This window comes from Curcuma longa, chromosome 13, assembly GCF_044706935.1.
Source record: "Curcuma longa cultivar G26 ecotype Majalengka, Jawa Barat chromosome 13, ITB_CL_G26_1.1, whole genome shotgun sequence".
In the NCBI taxonomy this organism is placed as follows: Eukaryota; Viridiplantae; Streptophyta; class Magnoliopsida; order Zingiberales; family Zingiberaceae; genus Curcuma; species Curcuma longa.
The window spans coordinates 4801138-4818596 of record NC_133873.1 but is presented as its reverse complement, the minus strand read 5'-3'; the positions used below and the strand labels follow the sequence as shown (position 1 = coordinate 4818596).

Sequence of the window (17459 nt, the reverse complement as noted above, 5' to 3'; positions counted from 1 at the left end):
TTTAAATATTTTTAAAATTTAACAAATATTATCATAGATATTTCATTGGTGTGAAAATGAATATACATTAGTATTATTAGAATTTTATATAAAGATAATAAATAATTTTCTATATTAAAATGAATATTATAATAATTTATATATTGAATTTTAATGTGTTGATACATCAAGTGAATTTTTTAAAAATCTCATCTATTAATTTTATAAAATCTACCCTATTATTTTATTATTATACTAGGATATGACTATAAATAAATAATAATAATTTTAATTGGTTTACTTTAATGTTTTAAAATTTTTAATCTATCTTGGATGCATAAATTTAAAATATGATATACATATAGAATATGAAAAAAAAACAACTAATAGTAGGAATTGATATATAAATTCAAGTTTGTCAATTCTTACAGTATTAGAACTAATATTATCAATTGCTATTGAAAATATTTTAAAAATTAATTCACATTTTTCTAAAATTAAGTATACTAATTGAGATATCTTGTGAATAGTGTGTGCTTCATTAAAAATTTAATTTGCTAATAAATATTTTTAAATTAACTAAGAGTTGTCAATTTAATGATAAATCACACACATAAATGAATATATAAGTTTACTAATAGTCATTCTAAATATCAAAACATAAAGATACTTAATTATTTAATTTATTAAATTCTTTAATTAAATTTTTTTTTTACCTTATCTCACTAATTTTTTAATTGTATGATTAAGTATGTTTAGATAATATGTTTAGTAGTTGGGTTAAGTAATGATTTTTGATAAAAATCTTTAAATGTGTATTTAGATTCAAAATTAAAAAAAAATATTTTATAAAAATAAACCTAGCTAATGATTTTTTTAATTTAATATCAAAATATTTAAATAAAATATAATCAGTTGGCCAGTTTCAACTGTTAATTCACAATTAAAACTGGGTCTGAGTTGTAACCAAATCATCTAGAAATGTGTTAATTATGGTTTTGAGCTCATCTAATCAGATCAAAAGATAACCGACCTATTGACCCAATTACTAATTCTGGTGGTCAGTGGGAAACTTTCGTGGGACGGGATCGATCACCCTCAGAGATAGTCAATGAGATTAATTGGGATTTTTTTTTTTATTGACCCGATTACTAGTCTAGGCCGACACACAGTCCTCACTCACGATTCTCTCTACGCATGTTCCCTTTTTCAATGCTCTTTGCATATGATTCTTCTTTAGAATCTAATCATCCCCTTTTCACATTTGCATCTCTCTCTTCTAATATCGTCCTTCCAAAGAAACTAGCAACTAGACCAATTTAATTAGCTTTTCCCACAACAATGATCCCTCTTGTTAAAGCAACCTAATCCGATATCCATGTTAATTATAGGTAACACACTACGTAGCGTATATTATATATTGGGCTATGGTGCCGCAGTACAACATTTAGGTTGTCACTCAGGCATCTGGGATTCGATCCCCAACTACGACGTATTTGTAAAAAAATTTCCTCCAAATGGGGATCGCAATCAAAGGATGCTGGACATCTGGGTTGGCTGTTGTGTGCACTTTCTGATTTACCCTGATGATCGATAGGAAATTAACTAGGATTATCATTTTTTATATTGTACAATATACAAGATAGATGAAGTACTTCACAATGGTCGATATACTTAAAACGCAATTAGAAATTAATGATCTATGCTCATATTCAATGCATGTGGTGGGGCTTCAAACTCACATAAGGCAATACACTTTTGTAGCTGAAAGCCCTGTAAATAGCTTTCGCATATTTTACAAGATGCTAAATTGTTGATAGCTTTTAATTTTTTTTAAAAAAAGTTTACTAACTTTTAAAAAATTCCATTTTAAATGCACCAACTCACTAAACCTCTTTCCTAATAAAATCACAAGACAGTACTGACATTGACCATTGCTTGTTCAATCAATGAACAATGTCATACACACATTCATACTTAACAATCCCCCCATGTTCCACTGTCCAACCTCTTCTTCTCATCTCTGTCACATTCATATTTGATGTTTAGCAAGAAATAGCAACAACAGCATCTCGTAGTAAACGGATGGATGATCCCGATCCCTCCCTAGCTCCACAAGTAATACCACAAGTAAGAAATTAAACTAGAGGATGTGCATCGATTGATTGCAGAAGATCCAAAAGCAACAGTTAGGTATACGTATAATCTGAACGCATATGCATGCATGCCTTCACGTTGCATGTCTTCTTCTTCTTCAACCATGGTCCTTTATTGCCTGCTCGATCCGTGGCCAGCCATAGCACTCATACTGCACCTTTATTGCCACTGAGAGCTCGTAGATCTCGTAGCTAGCATTTATGGATCTATCCAGTTATGTAGAAATGTGAAAGACAACAGTTCAGTATTCACGAGAATGGATATATGCTGACATGAGAACTGAAAACCCCCACTGGAGTTATGAGGATCTGCAGTAATGTGTTCTTAGTCTGTAGCCCTACTGAGGCTATGCCTAGATTAGGATGGTCACTGATTAGGTTTAAATTTCATGAGGTTGGGCAGAAGCATATATAAGACTATGAAAACATGCATGGGTGAAGGAGATGTAACTGGTTTTGGGGTAGAGTGATGTAGCTTTACCGACACTTTCTCTCATCAACCATGTGCAAGCAACAAGAAGAAGACAATACAGATAAAGGCCGTTTTGTGTCAATTATTTATACAAAAAGTGGTACAATAATATAGTGTAAAAGAGACTGTTATTGTCTTTTAATGAGATTGGAAAGAAAGTCTCTTTAAATTAATGTCTTCCCTTTTTGTGAAATACTAGACATACCTTATATCTTTTCACGCACATTACCTTTCAAATCCCTCATGGTTTAAAAAATCCATTTACAATTAATTGGTTTTGCATCTTTTTGAAATTTGACAAGATCTCAAATATCATTGTTTTGCATTGATTTCATCTCATCTTTCATGAAATCTAGCTATCCATTTCTTAGATTCCGTACTTCGTTTGACTTGACTGGAAGCCATTAGATCATCTTTTATCAAACTTGGAGATATATGACATAAACATAGAAAATTATCAATTTCTTTTCTCTAGTGGATCCCCTTAATGAGACTTCTAATTGAGGTTCTTGTCGCTCTTTAACATGAATAACTATAGGTTTGTCAATAAGAGTAGGAGATTATTAGAAAAGTGAATAAAAAAGGGATGAAATTGACTTCAATATGAAAGGGAGAATAGTCTCACATTGAATATTCATGACAACGAGGCTAGTTTATGTTGAATCACAACTTGAAGATGTTGCGAATATGAATGAATGAGAGGCTCTCTCGTGCACATGCACTTGTAGGTGTGTGTGTGCAAATCTAGGGTCTGGATTACACAAAAGCTTGTTGACTTATATGAAAGTACAACCTGTGCGTGTTAAATGTTAGACTAGTTGAGAAAAAATGGCCCATGTAGCACAACTTATATTTTGCCAATTTGTTTATTTTCCTATTGCCTCAAACTTATAGCATACACATTAATGGTTGTTAGCTAGCCATTAATTAGCTAATAGTTTCTAGCATTTTGAGTCAACTAGCAGATCTAGGCACTTGGGCAAATCATCTATAAGGAAGCTAATCTTCCTCTACCTTCTTGTTCTCTAGTAATAGCGTTCGAGTACAATGTTCAGTTCACCATAAACAACTAATGCTTGATTTTTTGTATCCTATGAAATAAATATCCATTCGGACCTCTAAGCACCGCCAAATAAGCTGGGGTGCATTTGTTTTAAGAAAATTGTATTTATTATAGACCTTAGTCAGCTTCTAAGTCATCTTGCAGTTTGGTCTAGGCTTAGCCTCTTGAGTTGTTCAACAACTTAGTCAATCAAGGTGTACAGTAGCTCGACCTCCTGAGTCACCTTGAAGCTCGGTACTTCATAATTCATATCAGTAGTAGAGTATCCTGACTCCCACAGTATCCTGAGCTCCCTAACTTGACTGTCTCCTGAGCTCCCTAAATCAGTAAGCTCCCAAGCTCCTTGACTTAATTGTCTATCTCTCAAGCTTTGTAACTTGTCTATCTCTCGAGTGTTGGAAAATTAGTTTTGGTAACCAATAAATTAAATGGGAATAGATGACTATTTCATGAGTAAACTGTTGTAAATTAATTTCTTGAGTGAATAAGGAATTAATATCTAATGAAGAATTGGTAAGGTGTAATTGGACAAATAATTGGCTCACACATGAACTGGGTTCATGAATTGTTTTGACCCTTTTTTTTCCGAATGAATCATTCTTCTATTTGACTCAAGAATTCCCTAGCATTTTCATTGTCAATCATTGTGACCCTGATTCTTTTTGGAATAGTGTTTCATGATAATCATAAGACTCACGTGGCTAAAAGACTTCTATTTCTCATAAAGTTGCCTTTGTGCAAATAGTGTTGCTATCTGTAACGGCTAAAAGTTCTTTCATCCAAATCACATGATCTTTGATCTATACACCCATGCAAAATCTAAATAATATAGTGCTCACTTTGGCCGTATATAATTTCAATTTAATTTTTTTTGAAATTTCCATAATCAGAATTTGAATTATCTCATGTTAAATTATTCATAAACATTAATCAGAAGTGAACCATGCAAAAGATCTCTTTATTAAACAAAAGAAAAAGAAAAAGAAATTAAGCAAAGCCTTACAATATCTCACTGAATTATTGCGCTGGCTGTGCATGAAGAAAATTATAACATATATATGCTTTTGAAAGCCCTAATCACAGTGCATTTTGTTGCCTATATTTCAGTATAATTAAGATGCCAAAGGAGTTGGTTGGCAGGCAACATGAAACCAAACCTATGAAAGGAGCGTCAGTGGAGTAAGACAAAGCCCTCTCATGTCATCTGAGGTAAAACTAAACGATGGTAGCTGGCTAGCCAGGGGTAGTAGGCATGGCAATTGGAGCATGGACAAAGCTGTCAATGATTACAGAGATAAGACAGTGAAAGAAGAAGATCGAGTAGGGATGGGCGAAAGTAGTGTTGGCCGGGCTGGGCATGCAGCAAGACATGCCATGCAACGTCCTCTCTCATCATGAACAACAATGATTACGCTGTACGTGGAGATAACAGCTAGCTAGCTAGCAGGGCCATGCTGCATGCCATGGAGTTGGCCGGTCATCTCCTCAACGTCGTGATGGCACTTGGTACCCTGCTACCTCGAAGCTAAATGGCGAAGCAAAAACTATGAAACGACACCAGCCAGCTCGATCGGTATCAGCGAATGAGGACAAAGCTCAAAGTGGACGTTGAGGCTGATGGCTCAGTGAAACATGGAAGCCAACTAGCGATGAGCAACAAGAATTAATCAGAGTTGCAATTAAAACTACCGATCGACGTTGAAGGGCATGCAGTTATAATCAGCAGAAACGACGCCATAAAAGACAGGATCGATCTTTCTGTCATAAGACGATTTCTATATGCTGTCGTAGACATTATCACAAACACCTTGTGCTGCACAGCCTTTTTTTTATGGTTTGTTGCAAAGTTGTGGTAGTTGCTCCTAGTGATGGTTTTGTCGTTTTAACTGTCATAAGTTGAATCTTTTCTTTGGTTTTTAGATCATCAAACACAATTGTTTTTTCTTCTTACTATTTCTGATTCGTCTATTGAAGCTCCCTGCACTATCGCTTTCTTCGGATGAGTCGAACTCTTCTTCTTCATGAGTCGCAATGAATGCAAGACTAACTCTATGCTCAGTCTCTGGTTCTTCTAAAGAAGATGTGTCACTCTATGTCGCTTTTAGGTTTTTATACTTGGGCTCCGCCTTACCATTCTCCTTTTCTTTGATTTTCTGCTTGAGTTTAAGACAGTTGTCCTTGATGTAATTTTCTTTATCATAGTTGAAGCATCTTACCTTTCTCATATGCTTCTTTAATAATTTGGTTGTTCATCTCCTGTCAAAGTTATTAATCTTAAAAGTCCTTTTTATTTTTCTTACCAGATAGACTTCTTCATCTGCGTCCAAGGATGTGTCTGAGTCTAACTCACTCCCTTTTGTTTGTAGAGCGATGTTGCGATTTGATATCTCTATTTCTTTCAAACTTGTACATCTAGATTCGTGTAATTTCAAAGTAGAAAATAAATCTTCTAAACTACTTACCTCTAGATTCTTCAAAATATAGTAGGAATCTATTATAAACATCCATTCCAGGATCCATGGAAAAGCGTTCAATACATACTTTAGAGTGTCCCGATTTGACACTCTTTCGCCTAGATTCTAAAGATTTGTTAATATCTCCTTAAGTACTAGTTGAGTCACTATTTCCCCCTTATCTAGCTTTAGGTTGCTTAGTTGATTTTTGAGTAGATCTCTTCTAGCTAGCTTTATTTCCAAGGTGCCTTTATGGAACTCTAGGAATTTTTCCCAGAGTTCTTTGGCGGAGTTATAAGTACCGATCCGATTGAGTTCATACATTGGTAACACATTTAGTAGATGGAATTAATACTTACCATTTGCCATGAATTGATCTCATTGTTTCTTAGTCCATCCTAGTTCATCGATTTCTTCTACATCCTTGTTCCTGACACTTCGAAACCATGTTTAATACATATCATAATTTCAAATTTTGTTTTAAAAAAGACCTCCATTTTTTTTCCCAAATTGTGAACTCGCTCTCGAATTTCGATGGGTCTATGTTTGATCCAACCATTCCTCCTGATCTAGTTGCTAAGTTGGTGATTAGTCTTTCTAAATGGTCCAGCTCTGATACCAATTGTTGATATAACAGAAGTGGTTCGTGGATCGCTAGAAGAGAGGGGTGAATAGTGATCTACAAAAATAATCTTGATTTCTCTTGCTAACGTTTTAGCAAAGACATACACTAATTGAAGACATGAAATTACTTGGTTACAACTCATGAGTTGTTAGTCCAAGAACTATAAAAGTTTTACTCAAAATCTCTTCGTCGAAAATAATCCGGACGCGAAGAAACCTTGTACAACGGTTGAATGTAAAACACTAAAATAAACTTGAACGAAAATGTAAATTGAGTGTGTACATTCTTCTTCGATCTTTAGTCTATTTATAGTTTTATCTTCGACTTGACCATTATGCTGACGTGACATCTTTGAGCGTCTAGAAGCCTTCCGAGCGCTTGGATTCATCGAACTCAATCCACTCTCATGACAGTGATCTGCTAACTGCTCTAGATGACTTCTCTACAATCTAGGAGCTTGAAAATGATTCGGGTGTCCAGATTCTACTGATGTGGATTCCATCCTAATCCACCTCAACAACAATCGCACTGACCTAGAATGGGTATCTGAGCACCCGAAATAGGTACGGGCACCTGGAGTCCGATTGCCTAGAATAGCTTTAGGCACATGGAATGGTCAACCTTGGGTTGACCATTTTTCTCCTCCGTTTTGCCTTGCGTAGTCTTCATTCCAACTTCTTGTCCCTTGGATGCACCCAGCCCTTTCGGTTCGCTCCCGTGCATCCTTTTTGCTCCATCGGAGTACTCTTCCGCAACTCCTTGTATCTCAGATGCATTGAGCCTGTCAGATCCTTTTTCGTGTCATCCTTCTCGCTTGCTTGCGTCTTCTGCCAATGTTCGCCATCTAGAACGCATGTTCTCCTAAATCTCTGTACACTTAGACACATGCATCAAATATAACAATGATTTAATTTTAGATTTATTTGACCATACATCAAAACTCCACTAGGGTACTAACAATTATTTTTATTGTATTTATTCTATTTGTATCTTTATTTTGTTTTGTGTTGCTTTGTAAGGAACAAGTGTTGTAAGAGGTTTCTCTACTTCCGAAAGGTATCTGACAAGGAAAAAGCATAATCGAGTATTACTAGGACTAGGCCATAGAATAGGAGCTGTGGGTTCTAAACCACGTAAATCAGTTTATTGTGCTTGCATTTACTTATATTCTTTCATTTATATTTCCATTGCATATTAATCTCTTGTAGACAAGCTCATATGAATGACTTAAATAATCGAATTGAGAATTGCTATTCACCCCCTCTAGCGACATCATCAGTCCCAACAAGTGGTATTAAAGTCACGTTGTTTTTCATCAGACTAACCTCCGGAGGAACCTGTGCTAGAGGAAGCTACGATTTTAGAGTGGACTTTGAAGATGATTTTGGATATGATATATCTGATTTCCACTACCCTTCAAACTAGCAAGATTTGCTCAATGAAAGGCAAGGACGGAGATGTTCTTCCAAATGAACACAGAGGAGTGGTTCACTCTAATGGAGATACTTGATGCTTTAAAAGATAAAATAGAAAGACTTCGCTAAAAGAGTAAATGGACCAAAGAATAAGTCATGAGATCTAAGGTAAATAATAAGGTAACCAAAATTTTGACTAATTTAGTTTCTAAGGATATCTTGTGCAAATTAGGAAAATACAACAATATGCAATTGTTATCTATGAAGCAAGTTGGCCAAGCTCCATGAAAATCTATCACCCGTGATGAACCTAAGGAAGGAGGTTTCTCGATAGTATAAAAGTATTATGATAATAATAAGTAAAAACAAACTCGTAAAATCAGATCTGAAGCCTTGAGTGTTGCGAGACTCCTCCTGGTGCTTCCCGAACCACAAGAGCAAAACTTGAGTAATTTTTAAGCATAGGAACAAAGATGGATGATAGCGATTAATATTTGAATAGGTTGCCTCGAACCCCTTTTTATACTGCTCAATCAGCACTCCTCCGATCGACTAGAAGCTCCTTCGATCGACTGGACCTCCGATGACTCAGTTGGAAACTCAATCCTCTTTGGGATAAGTTTTGTCTCTCCAATCGATTGGACACCCTTTGGTCGCTTGGAGCTCAATCAAAACTTTATCCGCGGTGTTATTCGTGTGAACTGGATAAGGTCGTCTTCCAGTCGATCAGACTTTTGGTCGACCAAAATTCCCTCTGGTCTCTCGAACCATGAGTTTGATGACTCGGACCAATTGCCAACTGGTCCCACTCGAGCCTTCGTCTAGCTATTATTTCCTGCAAGATAAACAAGCAGACAACAAACAAAACATACAAAATCTAGTACTTGATTTACTTAATCTACTAGGTTCACTTGTTTAGAGTCCTCCAAGACTTCTCTTTTGTCAGGTGTTCAACTCCCAACTGACCTACTTGGACTTAACCTAATTACCAACTAGGTCTTCTCTGCCTGGTTCCCTAAGACTTTCATTGCCTGATTCCTAATCAAAACTTTCACTGTTTGGTTCCCAACCAGGACTTCCACTGTCCAGATTCCCAACTAGGACTTCCACTACCTAATTCCCAATTAGGACTTTCACTACTTAGTCCTGTTAAAACTTTCATTGCTGGTTCCCAACCAAGACTTCTACTACCCAAGTTCTTAACTAATTAAGACTCCCAATACCTAAGATTCACTACCCTAGATTTTTTTATCAAATGGCAAGTATCTGATCTAGGACTTCTGACTTACTTCCAAACTACAAGTCAACCTTGACTTTGCTTGAACTCTATACTTAACTTGATCAACCTTGATTAAGTTAATTGCCAACCCTTGAACAAATCCCCTTAAACATATTGTTCAAATCAAACCATCAAAATTCTGGAGGTCAATTGCATCAACATCTTCCACATCAACTAAACATGAAGCCATTTCATTTATGACCATGGTAGCAATCTCCGAGCAGGATGGACCTTCTGCTATTTTTTCAATGAGGTTGCAAATCAAATTCTCAGGGATAACAATTTTAGAATCAATGTTTGTCTCCATACAACAACTAGAATAGTTTTCCTCATGGTTCTTTAGACAAGATTAAGTGGAGATATCTATAACCTAAGAAGAAATGAATGATGTACCTTCACATAGCTTGATGACCTCTTTCTCCTTGATTTTGCCTTTGGCACCATCTTGGTGCTCATGGTGGTCCATAGTCCGATCCATAAGTTCAACATTAGAAGGAAGATAGTCAACCTTTGCAGACTTTAATGACTATCTTTGTCTCTTTTAATGGAGCATTGCAATTATCATGAGATGAAGTATCCAAAATTCTATTAATAAAACATTGCAATTATCGTGAGATGAAGCATCCAAAACACTTCTTTCTCGACCTCCTCAAAGCATACTCGTATTTCCAAGCGAGGATGGCGGAGGAGATCTGCATTGCCAACTTTGGAGTCTCTAATGAAGGGGTTGTTCGTCAAGAATGGATCCTATCTGGATCTTGTTGTGCTCCAAGATGATCTCGTAGAGTAGGATCCTGCTCGTAGTCCTACTACCTCGGTTTTGAAGGTTGACATGGGGACAGACTTATCTCCCGACTGGAGCCTAAAGTCGCGAGCAAATTTATTAGATGTTCTGTGATGCATATAGGGAGCCTCCTAGTCAAAACACCCTCTTCCTCCTTCAAGTTCGTCCGGTGATATTGCATTGGATCAGTCTTCCTTTATTCAAGGTTCCCAACATCGTTGTCATCCTCTTTGTTAGCTTATCCACAAACAGGTTAAATTGTTCGTCAATTATCTCTCGAAACCTTTGCTCCATATCATGATCAAAAGTGTTATTGACGCGTTACTGTCTTCTTGGTGGCATGTTGACACAAGATCAGTTCAGCTTTAAGACCAACTGATGCGGTGCAAGTTATTGATCCCATTGATTCGACTATGAATTTTGAAAATAATCTTCTACTACCTAACCTATTGCTTCAGCAGAATATTAGGAAATAGGAAAGTAAACTGATTGTTCTAGAAGGAGATGGTAGTTGAAAACTAAAATTGATAAAAAAAACTATCTCAAAAATGACTGAATAGATGTTTAAATAGACTCAAACCCTAACTCTATGAAAGACGAAAATACTCCTAAACTCTAACTCAATTCTAACTTGGCAAAATTAAAAAAAAAACTAAACTTGTTCCGCGCGCATCACTATCAGTCGAGTTAGCCGGTCGATCTAAGAATTTTTTATTCTCTCTAAAATACCAAAACAATTGACAGACAATTTCAATCAATCGATTGATAATTATCAGTCAAGTTGTCCATGCGATTGCCAAAAATTGTGTTCACTTTACAAACTCATGCAATAGGCTGAACAACTTGACTATTGTGCAAAACCCCCAAACTACTTCAAAGTTTAACACATCAGTTGACTGTTATAATATAGCAATTGGCTGTTGTCAACCGTTCAACCTGACTTGGGGTTTTACAAATCCTAAACCCCCAAATAGAAAATCCTCTTCTGCTCTACAATGCAACAGTCGATTGATACACCTATATTAGTCGATTGTTGTATATTTTCAACCATAACCCCCAAATAGAAAATCCTCTTCTGCTCTATAATGTAACAGTCGATTGATACACCTATATTAGTCGATTGTTGTATATTTTCAACCATTCCAATGGTTGAGTTCACCTAAAATCTGTCTACCCTCGCTCAACTCTCATTTAGCTTATGCTAGAAATCTTGTTCCTTAAACTTTTGTACTTGGAGCCTCCGTGTCTCTAGGTCTTCATTCACCTTGCATCTGATCTCTTGATTTGCCCATGCTTCTCTTCTTACTAAGAATCTGACCTTCAACCTCCTTGGACTTTATTGCCTTGCATTCAACTACCTGACCTGCAAGGACTCTCTTTTCCAAGAATCTGACTTACAACCTTCTTGGACTTCACTATCTTGCATTCGGTCATCCGACCTACTAAGACTTTCTCTTTCATGAATTGACAATTATATTCCTGTACACTTAACGATCAACATTAGGCTCCAATATTTTACCTTAACTTAAACATTGTCAATCATCAAAACTACGTATACTACATGTCACTAACAAAATGCTCCATCTACAACAAGATTCTAACTTTCGTAATTTTTTATTTTTACTATTCTATTTATTTTTCCTATTTCAATTTTTTAGCTTAAAGTTTTCATCGACGAATCCTAAATGTGATTCCTCTATAAGTATGTGCGAAATTTCCCTTTTCTAGTTTAAATACTCATTGTTCAAACCATAGCAAAATTTTCACCATGAGAAGTGTATGTTTCTTTTCTATTTTGCAAATCTATAAATATGTTATGTGAAATTAAGCTTCGAACATTACAAAGGTCAATTCCTCCCTTTAGAATTTCATGAATCTTTCCTAGTGTCCAACAAAATTTCAAAGGACAAAAGAGACTAAGGTATAACATCTTACTCATTCTTAATTAAGGAGCCCTCTTCACCCTTACACCACACCTAAACTTATTTTTCTTTTCTCTAGAAATCTCCATCAACAACGAAGAAGGACTAAGTTTAGAGATTTTGAGAAGAGAGGAGAAGGGGGTTGAAGCAAGAGAATGGAAGAGGAGTTCAACTCCTCCTTGGTTTTGCACTTCACCAACAATAGAATATCAAATAGTAAGGGCTTATATAAGAATTTTAAACACTATAAACACTAAACAAATGAAAAAGAATTTTAATTAGAAGAATTACTATCAAAATAATTACTATGAACACTAAACAATATATATAGATAATTAAACAAGATCTTTACCTTATGTCGATCTTCTCCTTGGATAATTCTAGATGTTATCGACCATCAAAATTATCCCTAGAGATAAAATATTTTACAATCATCAATTGTATCCCTAAGAGCACAGTACTGATCATATTACAATACATTTTTCTTTTATTATTTTATCGCTTCTTTTTATCAATTTATAGGTCTCTTAACCCTTGAAGGTATCTTAGGATTTACAAATAATAAAACTCTTGGTGGACTTGATAATTAAGGTCAAAATACACATATCGTTCATGTACTTTAAGTCATCCTTCAAATTAGTCACATGTAAGGAAAACATCGATCGATCTGCTGTAGCCAACCTGCAGGTCATTTTTTATTTTAATTTCATTCCAAATTAAACTAAGCTTTTAAAACAGATATCATTTCATCTACATTAGTATTGGTCAACGCAATAGACCTTTTTTTTCCTAGTGATCGATTCTTAATGACAGATTAAAATATAAAGTCAAAGGATTACTGACATTTATTGCTGAGAAATGCAGCCTGTTTATATATATATACTTTTCTGTCAAGTTGATTAAAATGAGTTTAGTTTATTCTACTACAACACACAACTCTGATCTATATATATAGATATATATATCAACAAGGACGTTCAAGTTGCCTAGTTATGTCTCCATAAATTATATATATATTTTAGATAAAGGAACATGGAAGGTGGCTACATTCTGACTCCTAAACAGTTGGAATCATGGACGAGCTACATCCTTCCCATCTGCATATATAAAATATCCACAAAACTAACAATTTGAACGTGGAAGAAGTAAAAAAAATGATACTGGGTAATTAAGCATGGTTCTCTAGGTAATCACGCTAGTGTTTGGTGATTAATTAACCTCCATGCCATAACATGGTCTGGAGTTGTGTGCAGATGAGTGGGGTTATTGTATTGCATGGTCATAAATCCAAGCAAGAGGGAAAGAATAAACTAATTGTGATATATATATATATATATATAGCATTATGCTAATCCAATAGTATTATAATATTTGACCAATTATAATCCAACGTCAGGGGCTTCCAAGCTACTGATGTCATTTTTCCCATTGGAAGAAACTTGATCATCTCTCAGTGCCTGTGGCTTTCACTTGCCCTTCCATTGTTTTTTTTTCTTTTTTGCATCTTTTTAAGGGTTTCATTATTATAGCATTTTATGTTAATTAATTAGGGGAGCTTTTAAGCTAATGCGAAGCTGTAAATGACCTATTTGCGAGCATTAATTAATTTCACTGTGTGTTAATAGGTGATTGTGAATATCATTAACTGCAAATGAAACAGCAATGCCAATTTGTAAACTATTTTAGACTAAAAAATGTAAATATAATTTGTTTTTATTATTTTAGCTTCTTTAAAGATAAAGCATTGATAAAATTTTATTTGAGTTAGTAAATTAATAAAAAAATGAAGCACAACTTTACTATTTCAAAATAATTATAAAATACAATATAGGAACACACTATTTCAAAACAAGCAATCAATGATAGCATTATTGATTCTGTTCCATAAAATAATTTATTATTTTACATAAAATATATAAAACTGCTATTACAATGAATTTTCACCAACTAGAAAATATTATGTTTATTCACTCGTTTATCTTAATTTATTGGTATTATAATTTCAGACATTAATCCAGCAGAGACTATAAACTATCAAAAAAAAAAAATCTCACCATTTATTTAGTGCACACTTACAGCTTTCGATGCTATGGCTTAAATAAAATATATCATAGAGTACTGTGGAATAGTTTACAAGTCTCCCTGCACCAAACAATATAAAAAGAATTAGGCCTAGTCTTGAAAGGAAACTAGCATCCTACCATATAAATCAATTCGAATACACGTTTTAGAAGAATAATTTAAGAAGGAAACTGAAATCAATCAAATCCTTTTTCTGACAACTTAAAAAAGAAAGAATTATTTGTTGTAGAAGTTCATCTTGCTGAATTCTAGTGATCCTGAAGTTTGTGTTGTATTAGTTTTTATGCTTCTGAAGTTGTGGTATACAATAGTTCAAAGCCTGTGCTCCTGATGAATTCCAAAACTAGTAGCAAGTAAATATATATTCTGATAATATATAGCTAGGGTTGAGATCTGAAGCAAGTTTTTTTTAAAAGAAAAAGAAGAAAAAGAAAATACATATATATGGCCTGTTACATCAAGACATTACAGAAACCAAATGTAGATTTCGCCCGGCCCTCTTCCAATGCAATGTAAAGCTTGGCATGGCAGAGAAGAGTCTGCCAAGAAGACATGTCTTTCATCTTTGCTAGAGATCACTTTCAGGCATGTGTCCCCTCCCCTACACAGTTAGTTTCACAAAAACTACAAGAGAATTGCCTCTGATTTGCTACACATTCTCCCATCCATGTACAGGAAGTCATTGTTTATCCACCACATCGCCAAACAAGCACTGATCCAATCTCCTCCATATTTTAGCTAGCCAATTATAATAATGATCTGTCTATCTATCTATATCTCTGCATGTATATCCAACTGGCTTTTGTTTTCTAGGGTTCATATATAGTTTATAGCTAGCATCACCCTAATTCTCATATGTCGACAAGGACAAGGTTACATGAGACTTACCGGATTATTATTGAGGGTTGAGGGGCTCCTCCCTTTCCCCTCACCTTGGAAGGACTCCTCCTCCTCCTCCTCTATATCCTATGCTCTCTTCTCCTACCTTTCTCCCTACCTCTCTTCTCCTTCTCTCCTCTTCCTCCCATTGGTTCTTCTTTTTCTGATCCCTGAAATCTGAAGGAAAACAAAACCCTTGTCTCTCTCTCTCTCTCTCTCTCTCTCTTCTTTCTAGATCTGCAAATGAGATTCATGTTAGATTTGTGATCCATAATCCCTTCCCTTTTCCTTGTTCCTCTCATGCTCGTTCTAGAAGAAGAAATGGTATAAAGTCAGAAGTTTACTCGTAATGCTTGAATCTTAATCATATATATAAGATATAGCAGAATTAATGGAGAGAATGTTTCCCTTCGCTTCGGCTTCTTCCTCATCCTCCACACCTTGGTCAGCGTCCTCCTCCTCCTCGGCGGCGGCGGCGGCGGCCCCGGTAGTGGAGTTGGAGCACATGTTCGACAAGGTCGTTACACCCAGCGACGTCGGGAAGCTGAACCGCCTGGTGATCCCCAAGCACTACGCCGAGAAGTACTTCCCCCTCGACCCCTCGACCGCCGCTGAGGGGGTGCTGCTCCGCTTCGAGGAGTGCCTTGCCGGCGTCGCCTCTGCTGCCGCCGGTGGGAAGCAGTGGCTGTTCAGGTACTCGTACTGGAACAGCAGCCAGAGCTACGTGATCACCAAGGGCTGGAGCCGGTTCGTGAAGGACAAGCAGCTCGACACCGGCGACACCGTCTCCTTCTGCCGAGTGGATTCCGGCCTCCGCCTCTTCATCGACTGGTCCCCGCGGAGGCCGCAGCAGCAAATCCGGGGCCGCATCCCGCCCATTCCCCGGTCAGTGATGGCGCAGTGGGTTGGGCTTTTCCGGCCAACCGGGCAGCTGCCATCGGCCTACAACCACCGAGGAACGTGGTACTCGTATTACCATTCGCGGCCAGGAGACCTGGGGCCGCCGCCGCCGCCGCCGCCTCCGCAGCAACTCGGAATCAGAGCGGTGAATCAGGCGGAGAGGAAGCGAGTCAGACTATTCGGAGTCGACTTGGAGTGCTCGGAGTCGGAGACCTCTCCGCCTGCAGATCCGCCGGCCCTGCCTAAACCTCCTCCGGGCAGAGGATGAAGGAAGCTCTTAGGAATCGACCGACATTTTGTCTCCGCAGGGAGAAACTGAAGCATGAACCCAACTGCAATACAATATCCTTCAAATGCTGCTGAAATTCTTGATTTGTGATTAGGGTTTTGAGTTCTGTCATTCTTTTTCATTTCTTCCATCTCGCGGAAACACTAAGGAATGATGATGATATATGATCAGAGAAACAAACAAGAAAAACAAAATCATCTACATGAGCTTGTTTGTATGTTATCTACTCCAACTCTATCCTCTACCAATTAATCATGAGAGATCAGATGTAGATAATCAAGCTAAAGTGTACATCATTTCCAAACCTAATTATCACATCAACTTCAAGGATACAGATCATATCTCTCTCAATATTCTTGTTCTTAACAATTGTTTTTTTCTTGCAGTCCTGATGTGGATACGAGAGAAACACAGTCACGAAGATCTTTGAGGTTACATCTCTCTCTCTCTCTCTTTCTCGTTCAAATTTTTAATCTGCACATATATATTTATGTATTGACAAGATCTCTCTCGCTTTCGGCTGATGGATACGCAGCTTCCCCGCAAGACTAGGTTAGGCTTAATATTATATATTACTCATGAATTAATGAATTATTTTACATTGCCTCAACCATTTATTTATACATATGCAGATCATCTTGATTTGCGCAGACAATTCATGGATGTGACGATCTGCGATCATGTCATTTAGTAAACCCAATTGATTTGGACGTCACAATTAAAGAAGAATTGATTGCAGTTATATATAAAAGTGAGAAGAGAGGTGCAGGGTTAGGGTTTTTGGCGCTGGCTTCTGCAGCGTACGTTCCTGTAACACATTTAAAACCAGTACAAACCTACTCAAAAGTGCCCTAGCTTTGAGTGAAGCCCTACGGATTAAATGAATATTAAACTAAATAATAATAACAAAAAAAGAGGGAACCGGCGCTGCAGCTCAACATATATTATATTATCTTATCTTAACTTATATTTTTCAGAAGATTTCTTACCTTCTACTGTTAGGTTAGAGGAGTGCTTTATATTGGCAACTTAATTAGTTCTAATTTGATCTGATCATGCTGGAAACACTCTTTTTACTAGTTAGGTTTTGTAATCCTAAATGCTTAAACATCCATCTGCATCAGAAGAGTTAGAGAAACAAGAGATCTTTCTTCCTGTTTC

The 17459-nt window shown here is 36.4% G+C and overlaps 1 protein-coding gene across 1 annotated transcript; it reads left to right on the top strand.

The window, feature by feature from the left end:
- The first annotated feature begins 15500 nt into the window (after positions 1-15500).
- LOC141843925 (B3 domain-containing transcription factor NGA1-like) lies at positions 15501-16277 on the top strand. The gene has a single exon (XM_074731944.1). The coding sequence runs from the start codon at positions 15501-15503 to the stop codon at positions 16275-16277; it is 777 nt and encodes a 258-aa protein (XP_074588045.1).
- The last annotated feature ends 1182 nt before the right edge of the window (positions 16278-17459 follow it).